Source organism: Corvus moneduloides, chromosome 6 (assembly GCF_009650955.1).
Source record: "Corvus moneduloides isolate bCorMon1 chromosome 6, bCorMon1.pri, whole genome shotgun sequence".
Lineage (NCBI taxonomy): Eukaryota > Metazoa > Chordata > Aves > Passeriformes > Corvidae > Corvus > Corvus moneduloides.
The window spans coordinates 27,493,586-27,509,991 of NC_045481.1; the positions used below are offsets into that span (position 1 = coordinate 27,493,586).

General features: G+C 36.5%; 1 protein-coding gene across 6 annotated transcripts in view; it reads left to right on the forward strand.

Annotated features, from left to right (window-relative positions):
- HEATR5A (HEAT repeat containing 5A) overlaps positions 1-16,406 on the forward strand; it is a 65,304-nt gene that overhangs the window by 34,253 nt on the left and 14,645 nt on the right. For 5 of the 6 annotated variants that reach the window (XM_032113347.1, XM_032113346.1, XM_032113350.1 and 2 more), the window contains 11 exons: positions 1,352-1,457; positions 3,826-4,016; positions 4,450-4,609; positions 5,673-5,862; positions 6,433-6,602; positions 9,745-9,771; positions 11,590-11,728; positions 12,591-12,770; positions 13,602-13,841; positions 14,564-14,745; positions 15,931-15,999. In XM_032113347.1, coding sequence (XP_031969238.1) covers positions 1,352-1,457; positions 3,826-4,016; positions 4,450-4,609; positions 5,673-5,862; positions 6,433-6,602; positions 9,745-9,771; positions 11,590-11,728; positions 12,591-12,770; positions 13,602-13,841; positions 14,564-14,745; positions 15,931-15,999 — 1,654 coding nt within the window. The remainder of the gene's footprint in view (positions 1-1,351; positions 1,458-3,825; positions 4,017-4,449; positions 4,610-5,672; positions 5,863-6,432; positions 6,603-9,744; positions 9,772-11,589; positions 11,729-12,590; positions 12,771-13,601; positions 13,842-14,563; positions 14,746-15,930; positions 16,000-16,406) is intronic. The other variant, XM_032113351.1, reaches the window with a different exon arrangement.

Here is a 16,406-nt window from a genome sequence, read left to right on the forward strand (position 1 = left end):
GGAATTTAGGAGATGTTGTAAGATGGTTACAGTGTTTGACATTGAATGCAGAAGAAAACAGTTCTGAAAAAAAAAATTTTTTGCATAAGTGGAGTCTGTAGACCATCTGAATAGCATAATTCAGACCACCACATTATTGGACTTCTCTCTTTAAGGTTACTGACAACAAAAAAGCACATCCAGCAGGAGGTTACTGTCATAGCAAATTCCGTGGACCAAGGAAAATAATGTTTTGTTTTTATAGCCAGATCAAAATGGAAGCTATTTGGAGAGCTATTACACAATTTTTGTGGTGCTTAATGCATAATACATTCTTTATAAAAAGTGGATGGGAAGAAATAATAGAGCGTGTCTTAACACAGTTCTGTCAAGGTACAAGAATGCTTAAAAGACATCAAAAACTTCTCTTGGGTTTTTGTCTATGTTTTTTCTCGCTGCATACATGGCATTTTGGTTTGTTTCACATTTATAAGCACACTGATTGCTAAAGCATAAAATTCCTGAAGATTTTTGCATGCAGTTGCTTCTTCTGTGTGCTGCTGGTAATAATTTTGAATGCAGCTTTAGAGCAGATGAGTTATTTTAAAATCAAATAGCCTTATATTTTCAAAGCCAGCTGTAGTTAGACCTCAACTGTTAGATCGTGATCACTGTTGCTGGTGATGGTTTTATAGTTTCCTGTGTGGGATGAGTGTTTAGTGTTGATGAGTCCTGAGTCTTGATGTCTTCACAACTTTGAATGCTTGGGATCTAGTGTAAGTTCCAGGCAGCTGTTTGTATATGAGAATACCTGCCAATAAAATTGCCGCAAGATATATTTGTTCTTCTGACCTGCCTTTACTTCTTCATTCTGTCTTCATTGACTACTTTTATTTTGGATTTTTTTTCTTTGTTTTTTTTTTTTGCCCCAACTGTCACCAGCTTGCTGGTTGGTTTTCTTCACCTGTTTCTCAAGACCTGAATTAATTGCTGCAGATAAATACATTTTCATTTTATTTCTCCTTTTCCCCCTCCTTTCTCAATTGTAAGTCAAAATGCATTATTCCCATGTATTCCTTTTAATAATGTCTGTTTAATCTTACTTAGATATAAGCTATTATCTATGAATACGTCTAAGGAAACAAATGTAAAAGAATTTCATGTTCATATAGGGAAGTTCATATTCTGAAATGGAATATGCAAATTTTTTTGTAGTAGACAGGGATGTCTGTTGAAGGAAAATGCTCAGGAGTTAATTTATTCTACCTCTGTTTCTATAATAAATAGGTTTTGTTATGGATTTTAAAATAAAATTTAAAAGCTTTATTCATTTCTTTAATTTTCAATTCTGTGATTTCTCTTTTTGTTTAAGGCTCCAGGTGTTAGAACAGTTGTTGAATTCCATAAAGCAAACAAAAGGATCTCGACAACAAATAGTACAGCTACATGTTGTGTCAGCCTTTTCTACTTCCTTAAAGGTAAATCTGCTCTCTCTCTCCCCTTTGTTTCTCTCTCTCTCTCTCTCTGTTAAACCATAGCATCTCTTGGTTCAAATACATCAATTGCTGTGGTTTAAACCGAGCCACGCAGCCACTTGCTCACTCCCCCCACAGTGGGATGGGGGAATCACAAGAGTAAGAGTGAGAAAACTCCTGGGTTGAGATAAAGATGTTTAATAGGGAAAGCAAAAGCCATGCACACAAGCAAATCAAAACAAGGAATTAATTTCCTGCTTCCCATCAGCAGGCAGGTGTTAAACTGTTGCCAGAAAAGCAGCGGTCTATCTTGCCTAACAGTCACTTGGGAAGACAAAAACCATCACTCCAGAAATTCCCTTGCCTCCTCCCAACTTTATATGCTGAGCATGATTCCATGTTAAAGGAAGAGCTGTTGCAGGGGCATTCTCACACTGTTCAAGGAGTCGCACACAGACCACCTGAGACTTTAGGTGCTGGGACAGGAACCCCTTTGCAGTGGGCAGCCCCAGTGAGCAGACAGGTGTCCCCTTCGTCTCCTTGTTGTCACATACACTCGCTCTCTGGTGTGCTTCCTCCTTCTTCCATCTTAACTCTGGGTTTCCCGTAGCGGAGTGTCAGGCGTCAGATTTATAAAACCAAGTTATTTAATGGAGTTATACAGCAGCAGGTCAGCTCAAGCTGGGTGTCTCTGAAGTACTCAGAACAAAAATCCCTAGGCAATTATACCCTTATGATTTATGCACCTACCCTTCATATGCTCTTTATGTGCCTTGCATGTGTCTCTGGGTCCAGTGGTGATTTTTGGTAAGGGGTCTTCTAATATGTTACTGGGTTCTTTCCCTGTGTCTGTGCAGGTAGGTGGTTCTTGAGGAATTGCAGCTTCTGCTGCCAGCTGTAGTCTCCTGATCTTCTGGTTTGTGTTTCTGATGCATCTGCTCTCTGGCAGAGCATGGAAAATTTAAAAAACCCTAGTCTTAAGATAAACATTACCTAGCAACAATCAAAACATCAGTGTGTTATCAGTGTTCTTGTACTAAAGACAAAACACAGCTTTGTACCAGCTACTAGGAAAATTACTCAGAAAATTAACTCCATTCCAAACAAAAACATCTCTAGGTGTAAGTTCAGAGCTATTGGCCTAAGGCATCATCTAATCCAGCTACTCATGCTGAGCCAGTAAAGCTAGGCAAGCAACATCCTAAATCACTGAGTGTTTTACCTCTATGTAGCTCATTCTACTTAAAACTTATTTATGCTAAACAACTATCTCTTGACAGCCATGTGGTATGGAATCTCGGTCTGGTCTGTTGGGGTCACCTATTCCAGCTGTGTTGCCTCCCAATTCCTTGTGCACCCCCACTCCGCTCACTGGTGGGGGTAGCACAAGAAGCAGAAAAGGCCTTGGTTCTGTGTAAGAACTGCTCAGCAATAACAAAAACATCTCAGTATTGTCAACCCTGTGTTCAGCACAAATCCAAAACATGGCACCATGCTAGCTACTGTGAAGAAAATTAACTCTACCCCAGTCCAAACGAGGATAGTACACAGAAGTTTGTGTTTTGATTAACAATCAAGGTGATCGGTCCTGTTTTCTATGGTATTATATTGTTTTGTGATGGCATAGCTTTCTTGAGTGCAAAGGAATCACTATTTAAGTTTTCTCCTTTTTTAATATTAGTTTTAGGGAAACCTGTTCTAGTACACTCTAGTGTACCAGCATCCATACAAGTGTCATTCAAATAAGAGAGATACGGAAAAATTCTGTTTGTATCATTTCTGTCTTTGTCATTTTCTTTTGTATTTCTTACTGTATAAATAAAAAAGTAACAATTGGTAAAATAAAGTGATGTCATAATTATATGCCATCTGTTCATTTTCCCTGATGCTTTATTTGTATTTTCCTCTGTTCATGTGCAGTTTTCATTCTTCTCTTCTTAGGCAAAATGTTTTCAGAATAGGCAAGAACTTTTATTGTACAATATTTGTATTTGGGGCATATTTAGTATGCAATCCAGATAACTGCTGTAGCTTTTGCTCATGCTCTTATTTTGGACTGAGATTTTTCTTTGTGTTATTCTGTTCTCACTGGTTTTCTTCTTCTAATGTGTTGGTTTATCTGGTTCTACTGCAATCTATCCAGGATTTCCTAAAATCATAATGTTGATACTATGATGTTGTGCTGTGATGTACGCTTATGTGGGTTTGGACATCTGACTCTCAAACCAGCACATTAAAAGAGAGGAATTCCTCAGACAAAGGGGAAGAAAATCAAAATCCTTCTACAGGTCTTATATTTTTTGCATGACTGACAGAAAAGCACACTCTGATTATTGTCTAACTGTTTAATATATTTAATGTCTATTTTTAGCATTTGGCTAACTGCAAGGGAAGTTTAGGTTCAGAAGAAGTTAGAAGATCTGCCCTGATGTTGGTAATGGGTGCCTTGGAAAGCAGTAATCCACTTCTAAGATGTGCTGCTGCAGAGTGTTTGGCCAGGTTGGCACAGGTGGTTTCTGACAGTGCCTTCACTGCTGGATTAGCGCAACTCAGTTTTGACAAGTAAGTTCAAAATAAGCATGAAAAGATACTGGTTGAGTTTATAAAAGTGTTTGAGAAATCTACCTGACACCTATTATGATAGTTTTTAAAAGCTGTTTTCCTTTGTGAATTTGATGTCACTTCAGAAATTAACAGGAAAAAGCACTGCCTGAGTTCTGCATGTATTTCTTAGTGTAAGACTATCTAAGTAAGCATGTAGACTTTCAAATTAATTAAATCAGCTGCTGTTCTAGCAACATCATTTAAGTGTATCTAAAATACTTTTGGTACTTTCTTCAGATAAGAGACAATGCATGAACTTAGAATTTTGGAAATATAATAGTATCTAATAAAATTTTTTGCTGATTATATACCAGAAATTTCATTTGTAGATGTGCTTATTACGTAGTAAGAGTCTTGGTGATTAAACTAACAGTTTTCTTTCAATTAATAGGCTTAAATCTGCTAGGGATGTGGTATCAAGAACAGGTCATTCTTTGGCTCTGGGATGTCTGTATAGGTACCTAGGAGGAATAGGTTCTACTCAGCACCTGAATGCATGTGTTGGAATCCTTTATACTTTGTCTCAGGACAGTACTTCTCCTGATGTACAGGTACTTGTCACTTACATAAAAAAGTTATGTTACAAATTAAGTGAATTATATTCTGGAGTTTAAGATTCTTTTTCTTGTGAGAATAACACTTCACAGCCTCAGCAACAAAGGCAATGTAGAAGACAGTCCCTGCTCAAAATCCACCTTCAACATCTTCCATAGCAAGAACTATGATGAGATGTGGGAGGTTCTTATTCAGTGATCTGTGAGACTGATAAGGCTCACCAAAACCAGTACCTAATGTTTTAGGGATTGATTAGTTTCATATTCACCTATATCTTGACTTTGATTAGATAGTACCTAGGGTTGTTGTTGATGAGGGATTTTTTTTTTTTTGGTATCAGTTTTTGTCTCTTTTACAGTGTTTACCTCACAGCATTTTTTGTTGAAGGGTCATATAGTAAATAAAAGGGATTTGTAGCCTAAATGCTGTAGAACTTGGTGGATATACATTCTTGAGTAAGGCAAGAGATTTTGAAGACTAATTAATGTTATTTCTCTGTGGCTAAAACTGTTATCTGTCAGAATAGCTTTAAGAGACATTGAGTGTATTTAATGTGTTTGTCTAAATATCAGTTAAAGAATTTTTAAAGCTTTTTCCACAGTATCTTTGCACAAAGAAGAACTGTTTGTTGACATTGGTGCAATGTAACTGTGACAGTTTCAGCAGTTGGTTGTTTCAGCAACTCTAGTATTTTTTCACAATTTTGTTCTTGCACAAGGAACTGTAAGAAATTTTTAAGTAATAAAATATAATTAAGGAATAATAATCACTGTTAAACTCATTTACTATTACATTCAATTTTTTGTTTATTAACCATGACAAATTTAAACTGGTTGTTTCATTGCACAACATACAGTTCCTTGTAAAATACTCAAAATGGCTTATTCAACATCAGATTCATAAAGTTTCTGTGTATAACCTCTCTATTTGTTCCTTTGGAACCTAGAAGTGCAACTTCTATTACACTTCATTACTGAATTACACTTTCAACTATCAAATTTTTAAAAGGTCTTATGTATATCATATGGACGTTACATGACTGCTTCTCTTATTTTACAGGCATGGGCACTACACTCTCTGTCATTAATAGTAGATTTAGCTGGGCCCTTGTATCATGTGCATGTGGAACCTACCTTATCTCTTGTTCTCATGTTGTTGTTGAGTGTGCCTCCTGCTTACGCTGAAGTTCATCAAAGCCTTGGTCGTTGTTTAAATACACTTATTACCACTCTGGGCCCTGAATTGCAAGGTATATAACATAAAAAAGTGTCAACTTTGTTTGCTGTAGCAACTGAATTGCTAAACATTGTTTGAATGTGTGTGATTGCACTGTAACAAGTAAGCAGATGCTAAGTTTCTTTGCATAGTTGTAAGACAGTATTTCATAGGCCATGACTTTATGCAACCAAGATGACATGACTGCTAGCTTTCCAAAATAGCATCTCCTTTGTTTGAACTGGTTCTCCAAGCCTTGCCTTGGGCTGAAATTTCTTACATGAATTTTACATTTTACAGTTCTTACATTCTTGCATCTTATAATTCTAGCATGAGAACAGAAGGTGTTCATATTTCAGGAGTTAGGTACCCGTCTATGTCTTAGTTATGATGCAGACGTTTAAAATTTGCATCTAAATCACCAGAGAGCAATGTGATCACTACTCATTGATATCAAAGTATGGCACAGATACAAGGATCATCCTTTAGGAGGATGAACATTATGGCTGGCTTGGGAAAAAGACAGGTTATCTGGTTTATTAAAAATAGATATGTTTTAAAACCAAACAAAAAAACCACCCTACCTTCTTTATTCTCAATATAGGCAGCAGTACAATAGTGTCAGCCTTAAGAACTTCCTGCCTTTTGGGCTGTGCAGTGATGCAGGATAATCCTGACTGCCTTGTTCAAGCTCAAGCCATCTCTTGCCTTCAGCAGCTCCACATGTTTGCTCCTCGACACGTCAACTTGTCTAACCTTGTAACCTGCCTCTGTGTGAGTATATATTTACTAGTTTATATTCCTTGTATTTTAAAATCTGTTCATATTTTTCATAAACACTTAAAAAATGCAGATGTTCCTTTAAGCAGAGAAACTGATCACTGCGTAGGCGTGAGGTGTTTCGTGTTCTCCTACAGGCAAGTATTCTATATATCTTCATTTTTTTCCTCAGTTCCTGCTTCCCCTTTACAAGACGAGCACATTCTGTAGAAATCTTGGCCTTCTGAACTGCTTGCAAGTGCAATCTGCTGTTCTTATTAAGACCAGTTGTCTGGCAGGGTATACCATTCAATACAACTTTTTGCTGGATTTTTACCAGCTGTTTTATGTTGGCAAATTTTTTCCCTCTGCTGCTTCTTGTGTCTTGGTTGAAGGATTGATTAAAAAAAAAAATTGTGTATAATTACTGGGAATTGTTTTGTTTCATTTTGTTTTTTCATGATGCTGAAAAATTGTAGATTTCTCTGTTTTGTAATTTCTGTGGTACTAATGCTTCAGTGTTCTGACATCTTGGCAGTCAGTATAAAAATTTCTAACACTTACATAAGTAATAGTCAAATCAGGTCTTTGGAAAAAATAAACAAGACTTTTTCAGCCCTGTTTGACAAAGAGATGGAGGAGTTTATTTGCTGGGTGGGATCTGGGGTTTTTTGGGGGGTTTGTTTTCACACAGTATCTCTTTGTCTTTGAATAGCTGCTGTTCTGAAGTACTTACTTCTATTAAAAAAAAAAAAAAAGTTTTCTGGTGGCTATTAGCTGTGGTGGATTTGGGGGGGTTAGCTAGGGGGGTGTTGGTTGGAGGATTTTGGAGGGTTTTTTTTCAATAAGACCATCTTGTCTCACTGTTAGTCAGAGAGACAGAAAAACCCAGACAGTAAGATGTGGTAGGATTTTGTTTTAATCTCATCTATTTCCACACAGTTCTTATTCACATCTTCCATTGGGTAGCACTTGTGTATTGATACTGAACATATATTAATTTTGTTTAAGGTTTAGATTCCTTACATATTCTTTATTTAGTTGGACTGGAAACATGATTGTGGGAGCTAGGAAAAACTGAAGTAGGTTTTTCTGCCCCACACTGGGATACACATGGGTATGCTAGTTTCAGAAGAGCTGGAACTAATCTGAAGTGTTCTTTGTTTTAACATACACTAACAATTATTTTCTCTTCTCTGGATAAAACATAGTTCTTCTTGCATTGATAAAATGACAACAAACCATGTCAGTCCATCTCTTGCTTGGAGGATGTGGTAGCATTTGGGAGCATTTCTAAGTCCATGTAAGGTCTGCTTCTATGTCTAACTAATACTAAGTACCTACTAATAAAGAGGATGTAATGACAGAGTTGTCTTGTCTATGTAATATTACTGATTTTTATTGTTTTTGCAGGTTGTCTCAAAGTACTTCATGCAGCAGTTTATGAACTTCATAATAGTAAACTAGTCAATTCAGAAGCAGGGGTTGTGGCTTGATTGTGTGCGTTCATGCACCTGTGCATGTTCCCCTCTATCCCAGAAACTGTTGTGGGCTTCCTGGTAGGGGAGTCCATCAGAGTCAGTGGCCTTACATGGGTGACCTTTTCTCATTCTAATGAACTTGGCAATGTTGCTGGCACTGACAATTCAGTAAATGTCGATATGTCTCTGAAGAGTGTCATAAACAAGGTTCAAGTGTGTGCTTTGCAGGTCTGTGAGAAGATAGTTGCACAAGCAGAATTCTGCATTTGTAAAGCTCGACATCCGTCTGTGTAGTTTCCACCCACTAAATCACCATCTCATTAGGGAAGCAGAATAAGTTATTGGATCTGAAGTCTGCCCTTCACTGTGCTGTTTATTTGCAAGGTAGCCCTCAGCTAGTTACTCTTCATGAGTATAAATGTCTGCAATTTGGAGAACAAGGTGTGATGGTCCTCCTTTGCATTGTATTTTGAAGTCTTAAGGGGAGGTAGCATGCAAAAGTTAGGCCCTAGATCATGCAATATTCACCGTTGCATTCTTTATTTAGGGAAGAAAAACAGGAGAGGAAAAGAACCTGAGGTCAGATGAGCGATCTTTTTCCCCTTCATCTACAGAAACATGAATTTTCACTCATAAAATCTTGAAAACAAATGTGCAAGCAATTTTTTTTTTTACTTCTTTTAGTAGTATTTGAACCAACTCCTCTCTCCACCCTCTTTCCCCAAGGATTCTGTAAAATTGTGCCTTCAAACTTGCCTTTTTAAAATTCTCATTTTCCCTGCCATTACCCCCCACTTTCCTCTTCACCTCCTCTCTTACCTCCCTCCACTCTCTCATAACCCTCCCTCTCCTCTCTCTCCTCCCTCTTGTCCACCTTTATTTCGTTTTTCCCTCATTAGGCATGCTAACAGAATTTCTTGTGCAGGCAGCTGCAAGCTGCCTCCTCCACTTGTCTTCCCAGCCCCTACAGCATGGGATGGTTCTCGTCTCCAGTGTATTTAAACAGTTCAGGTTGTAACTTTGCTAGCACTAGTAAAACATGACTTAGGCAATGGACACACTGCTTCACTGGCTCATGTTTTGTGGTTTGGTTTTTTTTATATTGTGTACATGTGCTTGTCATTATCTAGCTTCCATTCTTCAGCTTCTGAGAGTGTTCCCTGTTTGTCAGTCGGATCTTTCATGGGGCTTCTAACAACAATGCATATTTATCCTGCTATTTGAATTCTTGGCTCCAGCAGAATACAAATTGTGTGCTTTTAATCATGTCTAAAATTAGCTCTAAAACTAACTTAGGTGAGCACAGACTTCTAAAGAGCTTATCTGTGTAAGCTTATGATGTAGTATTCCTCAACACAGTGAATGCCAGTTTTCAGCTCTAAGATATTAAAGATATTTTGAAACACAATAAGTATACAATGTTAATAGCTATGCTCTCCTGTTGTCTTGGTACTGTTTTACTATTAATTTTAGGGGCAGCTGGATTGGAATTTGTGTGTTCAACATGAAAAATAAGAGAAATGAACTAAGCAAATTAGGCTTTTGGTATGTTTGAGATAAGATTCTGAATTTTATTATATGCTGAATTTACATGTTACAGTCTCCTTGTGTGGTTGATATCACTGTGATATCTATTTTGGTTTTGTCATGACTGGTTGTCGTTTGTTTTTGTGCAGGAAATCTTGTTGGATAATTCTGTGTTGGTAGGTCCCTGTGCCTTGTTAATCCTTTTGCAGTTTGCAGTGGTGTTTTTATTTCGTCTTTTATCTTTCCTTTTAACCATTTTAATGTAATTTCTTTTAGCATGTCAAGTGATATTTTATTGTCATCCTAACCAGAGCCTTCGTAACTTTCTGCAGATGGCAGGAATACATTTCGTTTATGTGCTTGGTGAGGGATAATTCTGTTTTTAGTGTGTTAAGTACAAAAAGGGAACTGTTTGTACATTTAAGTTTTAATGTGATGCTTGCATTTTATGTCTTTTATTTAGTCCTGTCCCCTGCTTAGAATGTGGGAGAATGAGAGAGATGAAAAATGTGCATCTTGCGTTATTTCGGTAGCCTCAATTGTGCCCTCTGATTTTCCCTTTTAAAAATGAGCACGGAATTTATGCATGTCCAACTCGAATGTGTAGCCTGCTTGCCATAAATGTTGCATTAAAAGTCTCACTTGTTTTTAAAGTTGCAATTAAAGTGTGTCAGGTTTCTTTCCTTGTGGAAGAATTATGCAGAAAGTGTATCTTTTTGTGTATTAATTATGTAACTCAGAGTATATTAGATTCATGTGCATGCATAGAAATTCCAAAGAGGAAGCTGAGTTTTGTTAATCTACCAAAGCTGAAATTCTGTAGTGCTTATTCTTTTTGTCCTTAAGTTGCTTTCTTTAAGCATATGTTAACTAATATATATTAGTCATTTTGACTAACATATATTGGCCTCTTGCTGACAAATGAGGAGCACAGCCTAATGCAAGGTTTTCCTGCAGAAGACATTCAGCTCTATTTTAAGGATGGTAACAGCTAAGGGTACACAACTGCTTGTTGTAGAGAACAATTTTTTTATGATAAATTAAGATTAATTTAGAAGAAGATGTATAAAAATTGTTGTAGCCATCTTGCCTGACCACACAGCTAGTTTATCGTATCTCTAGGATTCCCTTCAGGATTGTCTTAAAATTGAAAGAAGCAAATAAAAAACAGAAAGCTCCACTCTAACAAAAAACCCTTGAGGCTATGTCTTGGGTTTTTTAAGTGTTTTTTCCTTGTTCCAGTGATAGAGAATCTATGATCATGCATTTTCCAGTAAAATAACCCACACACTGGCCTGTTGGTGTTAAAATATGATGGTGCTATGAACTTTTTTGCTAGAGACTGCTCAGGAGAGTTGACCTGTCTCAGTGTCATACATTCACCAGTAACTCTCACCCTTTCTCTCACCTTCTCTAAAACATAATTTAATGTAAACTGAATATATAGTTTTTATTTTTTTTCCAATGAAGCTGCAGCAGTGTTCTCTTTGCCCTTTCTTATGAAGTTCCTTTCATGCATGGAGTTCTTTTTTACTAAAGCCTGATTGACTCTCTCACCCTTGGTTTCACTGACATTTCTCTAGTTACATCTGATGATGACTTGTGCTGAGTTTTCAAGCTCATTTTATGCATATACCCAGTAATCAAAGAATTAATTGTTCATTGAGACCATGAGTCACCTGGCATTGAAGTTAATGGGGGTCTTTGTACAATACTGGTTGAGAGGTGGATCCAGCCCCAAACCAATATTGTAAGTTGCCTTTGGAGAGAAAATGCTAAAAGTTCTGATATGTTTGTAAAACTGATTACAGGACTTGCAGAGCCTTTCATTTGGGGGTTAAAAAAAAAAAAGCTGAGCAAAAAGAGCATCAGTTATGTGTTTACTGACTTAACAGATTTGCCATAGCTGCAGTTGTTCAGAAAATACCAGCCTTACTGAGGTATTGCCACAGAGGTTTGTTAGCCATCTTACTGTATCTTCTTGCATGTTTCAGATGAATCTCTGTAGCTCATACTTATTACTGAGACGTGCAGTGGTAGCTTGCTTACGTCAGCTTGTGCAAAGAGAAGCTGCTGAAGTATCAGAATATGCTGTTGCACTAGTGAAAGAGAGCAAAGAAGATTTTACTCCAGGTAGTGTATTGAAGTTTTGAGATCAAAGAGCTTGACATATTGACAGTGAATTTTAAACACACTTTGCCATGGGTGTGAAAACTTTGCTGCATTCTTGAAATCTTAGACTCAAAACATTTTCTACCTCAGTTGTCTGTATAGTACCAAATTATGATAAAATGAAGAAAATGAGAAAATGCAAGGGGAGTTCCAGAGAAATCTAAGCCTATCTAGCCAGTAGCTCTTGTATTAACTTTTTGCTAAAAGGCCTGAGAGTGATCACTAGTTCATCCTCATGTGCTTTTCTGTGAGTGAGTGGTGTTAAAAGGTTATTTCAATTTGGCTTTCAGTTCAAGCTCATTTGGAAATTTTCAGAAAAGATAGACTATAGCCATTTTTAAAAACTGCTGATACTTAAAATTTGTAATATTTGTCAAATAAAATCGGTCATATTAATTTAACAAATTATTTCCATTTGTCTGTTTTTGTGCTTTTTTGGAGAATAGCTTTAACTTCCATTTCAAGTTAAAATATTCTTTTAGAATTATCTTATTAAGTAAGGTAAGTGAAATAATTTTTTTCAGGAGCTAGATGCTGTGGTGATGGTAATGCTGTGACATTCAGAGTAGGATTCTTCTTATTTTTTGCTGGGTTAACTTTCTTCCTGTTGTTAATATGTTTCTGTAAAAGTTCAAAGTTTCTTTTGTATTCGTAAGTTAGCTATAGTGTTAAAGTGAAAAATATAATTGTTTCAAAAATATTTTAGGGCTATTAAGTACTTGTTCAGAAGAGACCCTGTGTGCAACCTTCAGTGGGCTTTCTGTTGTCATTACTGCAGTTTTGTGATGTAGAGTACTCAGCTCACAGACTTTGTTCTTAGCAGATGTGAACATCAGAGAAATAGGCCTGGAGGGGGCATTGCTGGGCTTGCTGGACAAAGAATTGGATCCAAGATTGTGCCAAGATATCAAAGAGACTCTGACTCATATGCTTACTTCAATGGCAGTTGAGAAGCTCTCTTTTTGGCTGAAGCTTTGTAAAGATGTTCTTGCTGCCTCTGCTGGTAAGTCGTAATACACTGTAGTTGAGAACACTATCAGAGGAAGTCCTGCAGCAGTACACTATGTCACTGAGGGAAAGTGTTCATGTTTCTTGAATGTTTGCCATTTATAAAGTGTATAATCGTCATTCATATTGAAAGATTGGATCCTTTAACTTAGTTCCTTCAGAGGAATATGCCTTTCTCTCTTCTGATTGCCTTTTCCCCATTGAACAAGTTCTTGTAAACATCTTAGGATGTGTTGCCTGTTCATATTCTTGGTGATTTATACTCCTAATGTTAACTTATTTCTCTACCAGAAATGGAAATGCAGAAACGTTTGAGCTTGTGAGTCCTGTGCAATTACCTGCAAGAAAAATAATCTGATCCGTTCTTCTGTTAGTAATAGGAATGATGCAAACCTATTATATCATAATGAAACTCTTGAGCAGACAAAATTATTACTGTGCTGAATACTGGCGGGGGTAAAGGAAATTTTTTTACCTGCAGTGCAGGAGGAAAACTTCTTGGATTTAGATTTTTTGATTTGGAATAGTTATAGCTTCTAATGCATCACACATATTAAAAGGGGGGTTTTTGGATTGCTTCTTTCACTGCAGTTCTTAATTTACTTTTGTGGTATTGATCTTGTCTTCCAGCAAGTAATATCAACCAAATGTAGACAGTTTTGTTATATTTTAATTCTGACATTTACTTTAAGATACCAAGATTGAAGGAAGTCCCTCTGAATTTGAGGCTAGATATAGACTTTGAAGAGATTTCTTTCTGTAGTTTTCAGTTACAGTAAGGAAGAATATTATATTTGGTTTTTTTTCCTCTGTGTCCTAAATACAGATTTCAATACAGTAGCATCAATAGATACCACTCAAGAAGAGGAAACTGCCAAAGTGGATGATATATCTGTATTAACGTCTGACAATGATGACAGATTCCATCCTTTCCGAAATCCACGATGGTCTACCAGAGTTTTTGCTGCAGAGTGTGTTTGTAAAATTATAAGCCAGTGTGAAAATGCAGGCAGTGCACATTTTGACATAACTTTGGCTCAGGAAAGAAAACAACGTGATTCAAGAGGTATGTGTTAAGCACTGGAAGAATTTCATAGAATGCAAAGTATGTTTACAATAAGTATTAGCTCTTTGCATCTTAATGAAATTAATCATAAATTTGTTGTTTGTAATCAATGAAGCCTTTAATTACTCTGATTGGAAGCCTGTATTCATTAAAGTGTAGAGAATTTTTATTTGCTAAAAGACTGTCATCTTACTGCAGCATTTACACTCAGTTTCCTGGTTATAGTACTATGGCATATGTGTAGGAAGGTGTTGTTTCTGAATAAGCACCGGCAGTCCCAAGTGATAGCTGGCACCAGCCTACAACATCACAGTTTGGTATCTGGGAGTATGACTTAAAAAAAAGCCACTTTTTTCCTTTCTATAATTTGCATAATCACCAGTAGAAATACAGTGCCATTTTTCAGTACCTCTCTATGTTTATGTGGAGGTGTTTTCCTCAACACTCTTTTTTAGAAAATCTGTCTCATACATAAAGATATTTATACTTTCTTCTAAGTACTTTCTTTTAATATTTAAATGGAAAACAGACTAGATCAGCTAACATAAGGTAGCCAAGTAAAATTGATGTATGTGTAAGCTGCCTGAAGTGAATCCTTGATATGGGTTAGGGTAAAGTGTAAAATATACATTTTGAAAACATTTGAAACAGTCTTATAAAACACATTATGTCTAAATTTAAATTTAATAAAACTATTTTGCTTTTTAAATTTCTGTTTTCAGATGACTTTTTGGTATTGCATCTAGCTGACTTGGTCCGTATGGCTTTCATAGCTGCCACAGATCACAGTGATCAACTTCGTCTTTCTGGGCTTCAGACATTGCAAACTGTTGTTAGGAAGTTTGCAGCTGTTCCAGAACCAGAGTTTCCAGGTCATGTAATCCTGGAGCAATATCAAGCCAATGTAAGCACCATTGCTAATAACTTAGGAAAGTTTAGAGTTACAGTCGATTACTAAAAGAAATTTGCATTTGCAGTGTGCAGGTGCAGAGCTGGGTTTCAGTTACTTTGTTACTGAAGTATTGTTAATGTCTTCAGACTTAACTTCCTTAGAAATCATCTTTTCAGTTGGCATAAAATTTTTCAGCTCCAAAGTTTTTCAGGTTTCATCGTTTTCCCCTCTTGAACACAACAAAACCAAAATAGATCATTGGTGGGGTTTTTTTAGAAAGCATTGGTTTCAGGGTGTGAAAGTATCGCAAGAAATATTAGGAATAACTATAATTTTAAACTCAGCTTAGAAATAAGTAGCCTTTGCACAGCAGCCATCACATTTTGAGATCTTGGCCAATAAATAAGCTAGAAGAGGTAGAAATGTAGATTGTACTCATAAGGTTCGTTTGAGTTAAGTCTTGGTTTAGATTTACAGAAAACATGTCCTAGTCATTTTGCATTCCAGACCACACTTGGGTTAAATATGACAGACAGCTGTGTTAAGCCTCATACAGACAGCTTCAATTTCTAGCAGGCACTGAATAGGTCAGATCACTTTCTCTCATAGAATTGGAGAGATCCTGACACTGAAGACATCCTAACCTACTTTGATCTTGCTTTTGCCATTATAATTCTATTTTGTTGGCACTCCTTTGTGGGAAAGAAGTGCTATGGTCTAGTCTGAAGCTATCAAGGGAAAAAAATAAGCCATCTGTCCTTGCTGTCTAAAACCATCAAGCAGGTCACAAGTAAAGCTGATAATTTTCCTTTTAAGCTTCAGTACTTTTAAGGTGTTTCTGCTAATACTGTGCACAGATCTCATCAGCTGTTTCATATAAGTTTAGGAGATGTGAAACTGTTAAAAATCTTCTTTTTTTCCTTAAAAATATCATAGTAATCCAGAAAAAGGTTATATAAATTTTCTGGGCTTAAGTAATGACTTCCTAAAATCTTGTTCAGAAGTTCCATAAATAGAATCTCAGCTTTAGAGGGTCTTAAGTGTTTCTTTGCTCTTTAATTTCACCGAAACAGTCTGTGAAAAAATGACTAAGGAACTATGCTTTATAAAGGAAAACTGTAACAAAGTCTGGTTATGAAAAGTAAGTATTTAGTTGATTGTTCACTATGTATTAAATGTTGTATAACTTCTCTTTAGGTTGGAGCAGCACTTAGGCCTGCCTTTGCTCCCGAAACTCCTCCTGATGTCACAGCAAAAGCATGTCAGGCAAGTGTTGAAAGTCAAAAGTCTCTTAGGTAATAGACCCTCTGAAATACTTTTTTTTTTTGCGTAATACGCAACACAAGAAGAAGGAAATAAATCCTCTAACTTCAAATCCTCCATGCACAAAAAATAATGTCACCTCTATGTTGTGACAACACAAAGATTTTTGTCGCTTTAAAGTCTTTTGAGAGACTTTGTAGCGGTTGATGTTTTGGCTGTTGTTTGTGACACCCCACAAATGTTTTGGTTTTCACTACTTAAGTATATTAAACTGTGATGTCATTTAACATTTAATATTGTCTGAGAGTAACTGTATCTTGGTAGAAATTAAATCTGGTTTTCTTAATTTTACAGATGGAAAAAAGAGTATCCACAGGTGGTTTTTTCTTGTTCCTCATTGTTTCTGTTTT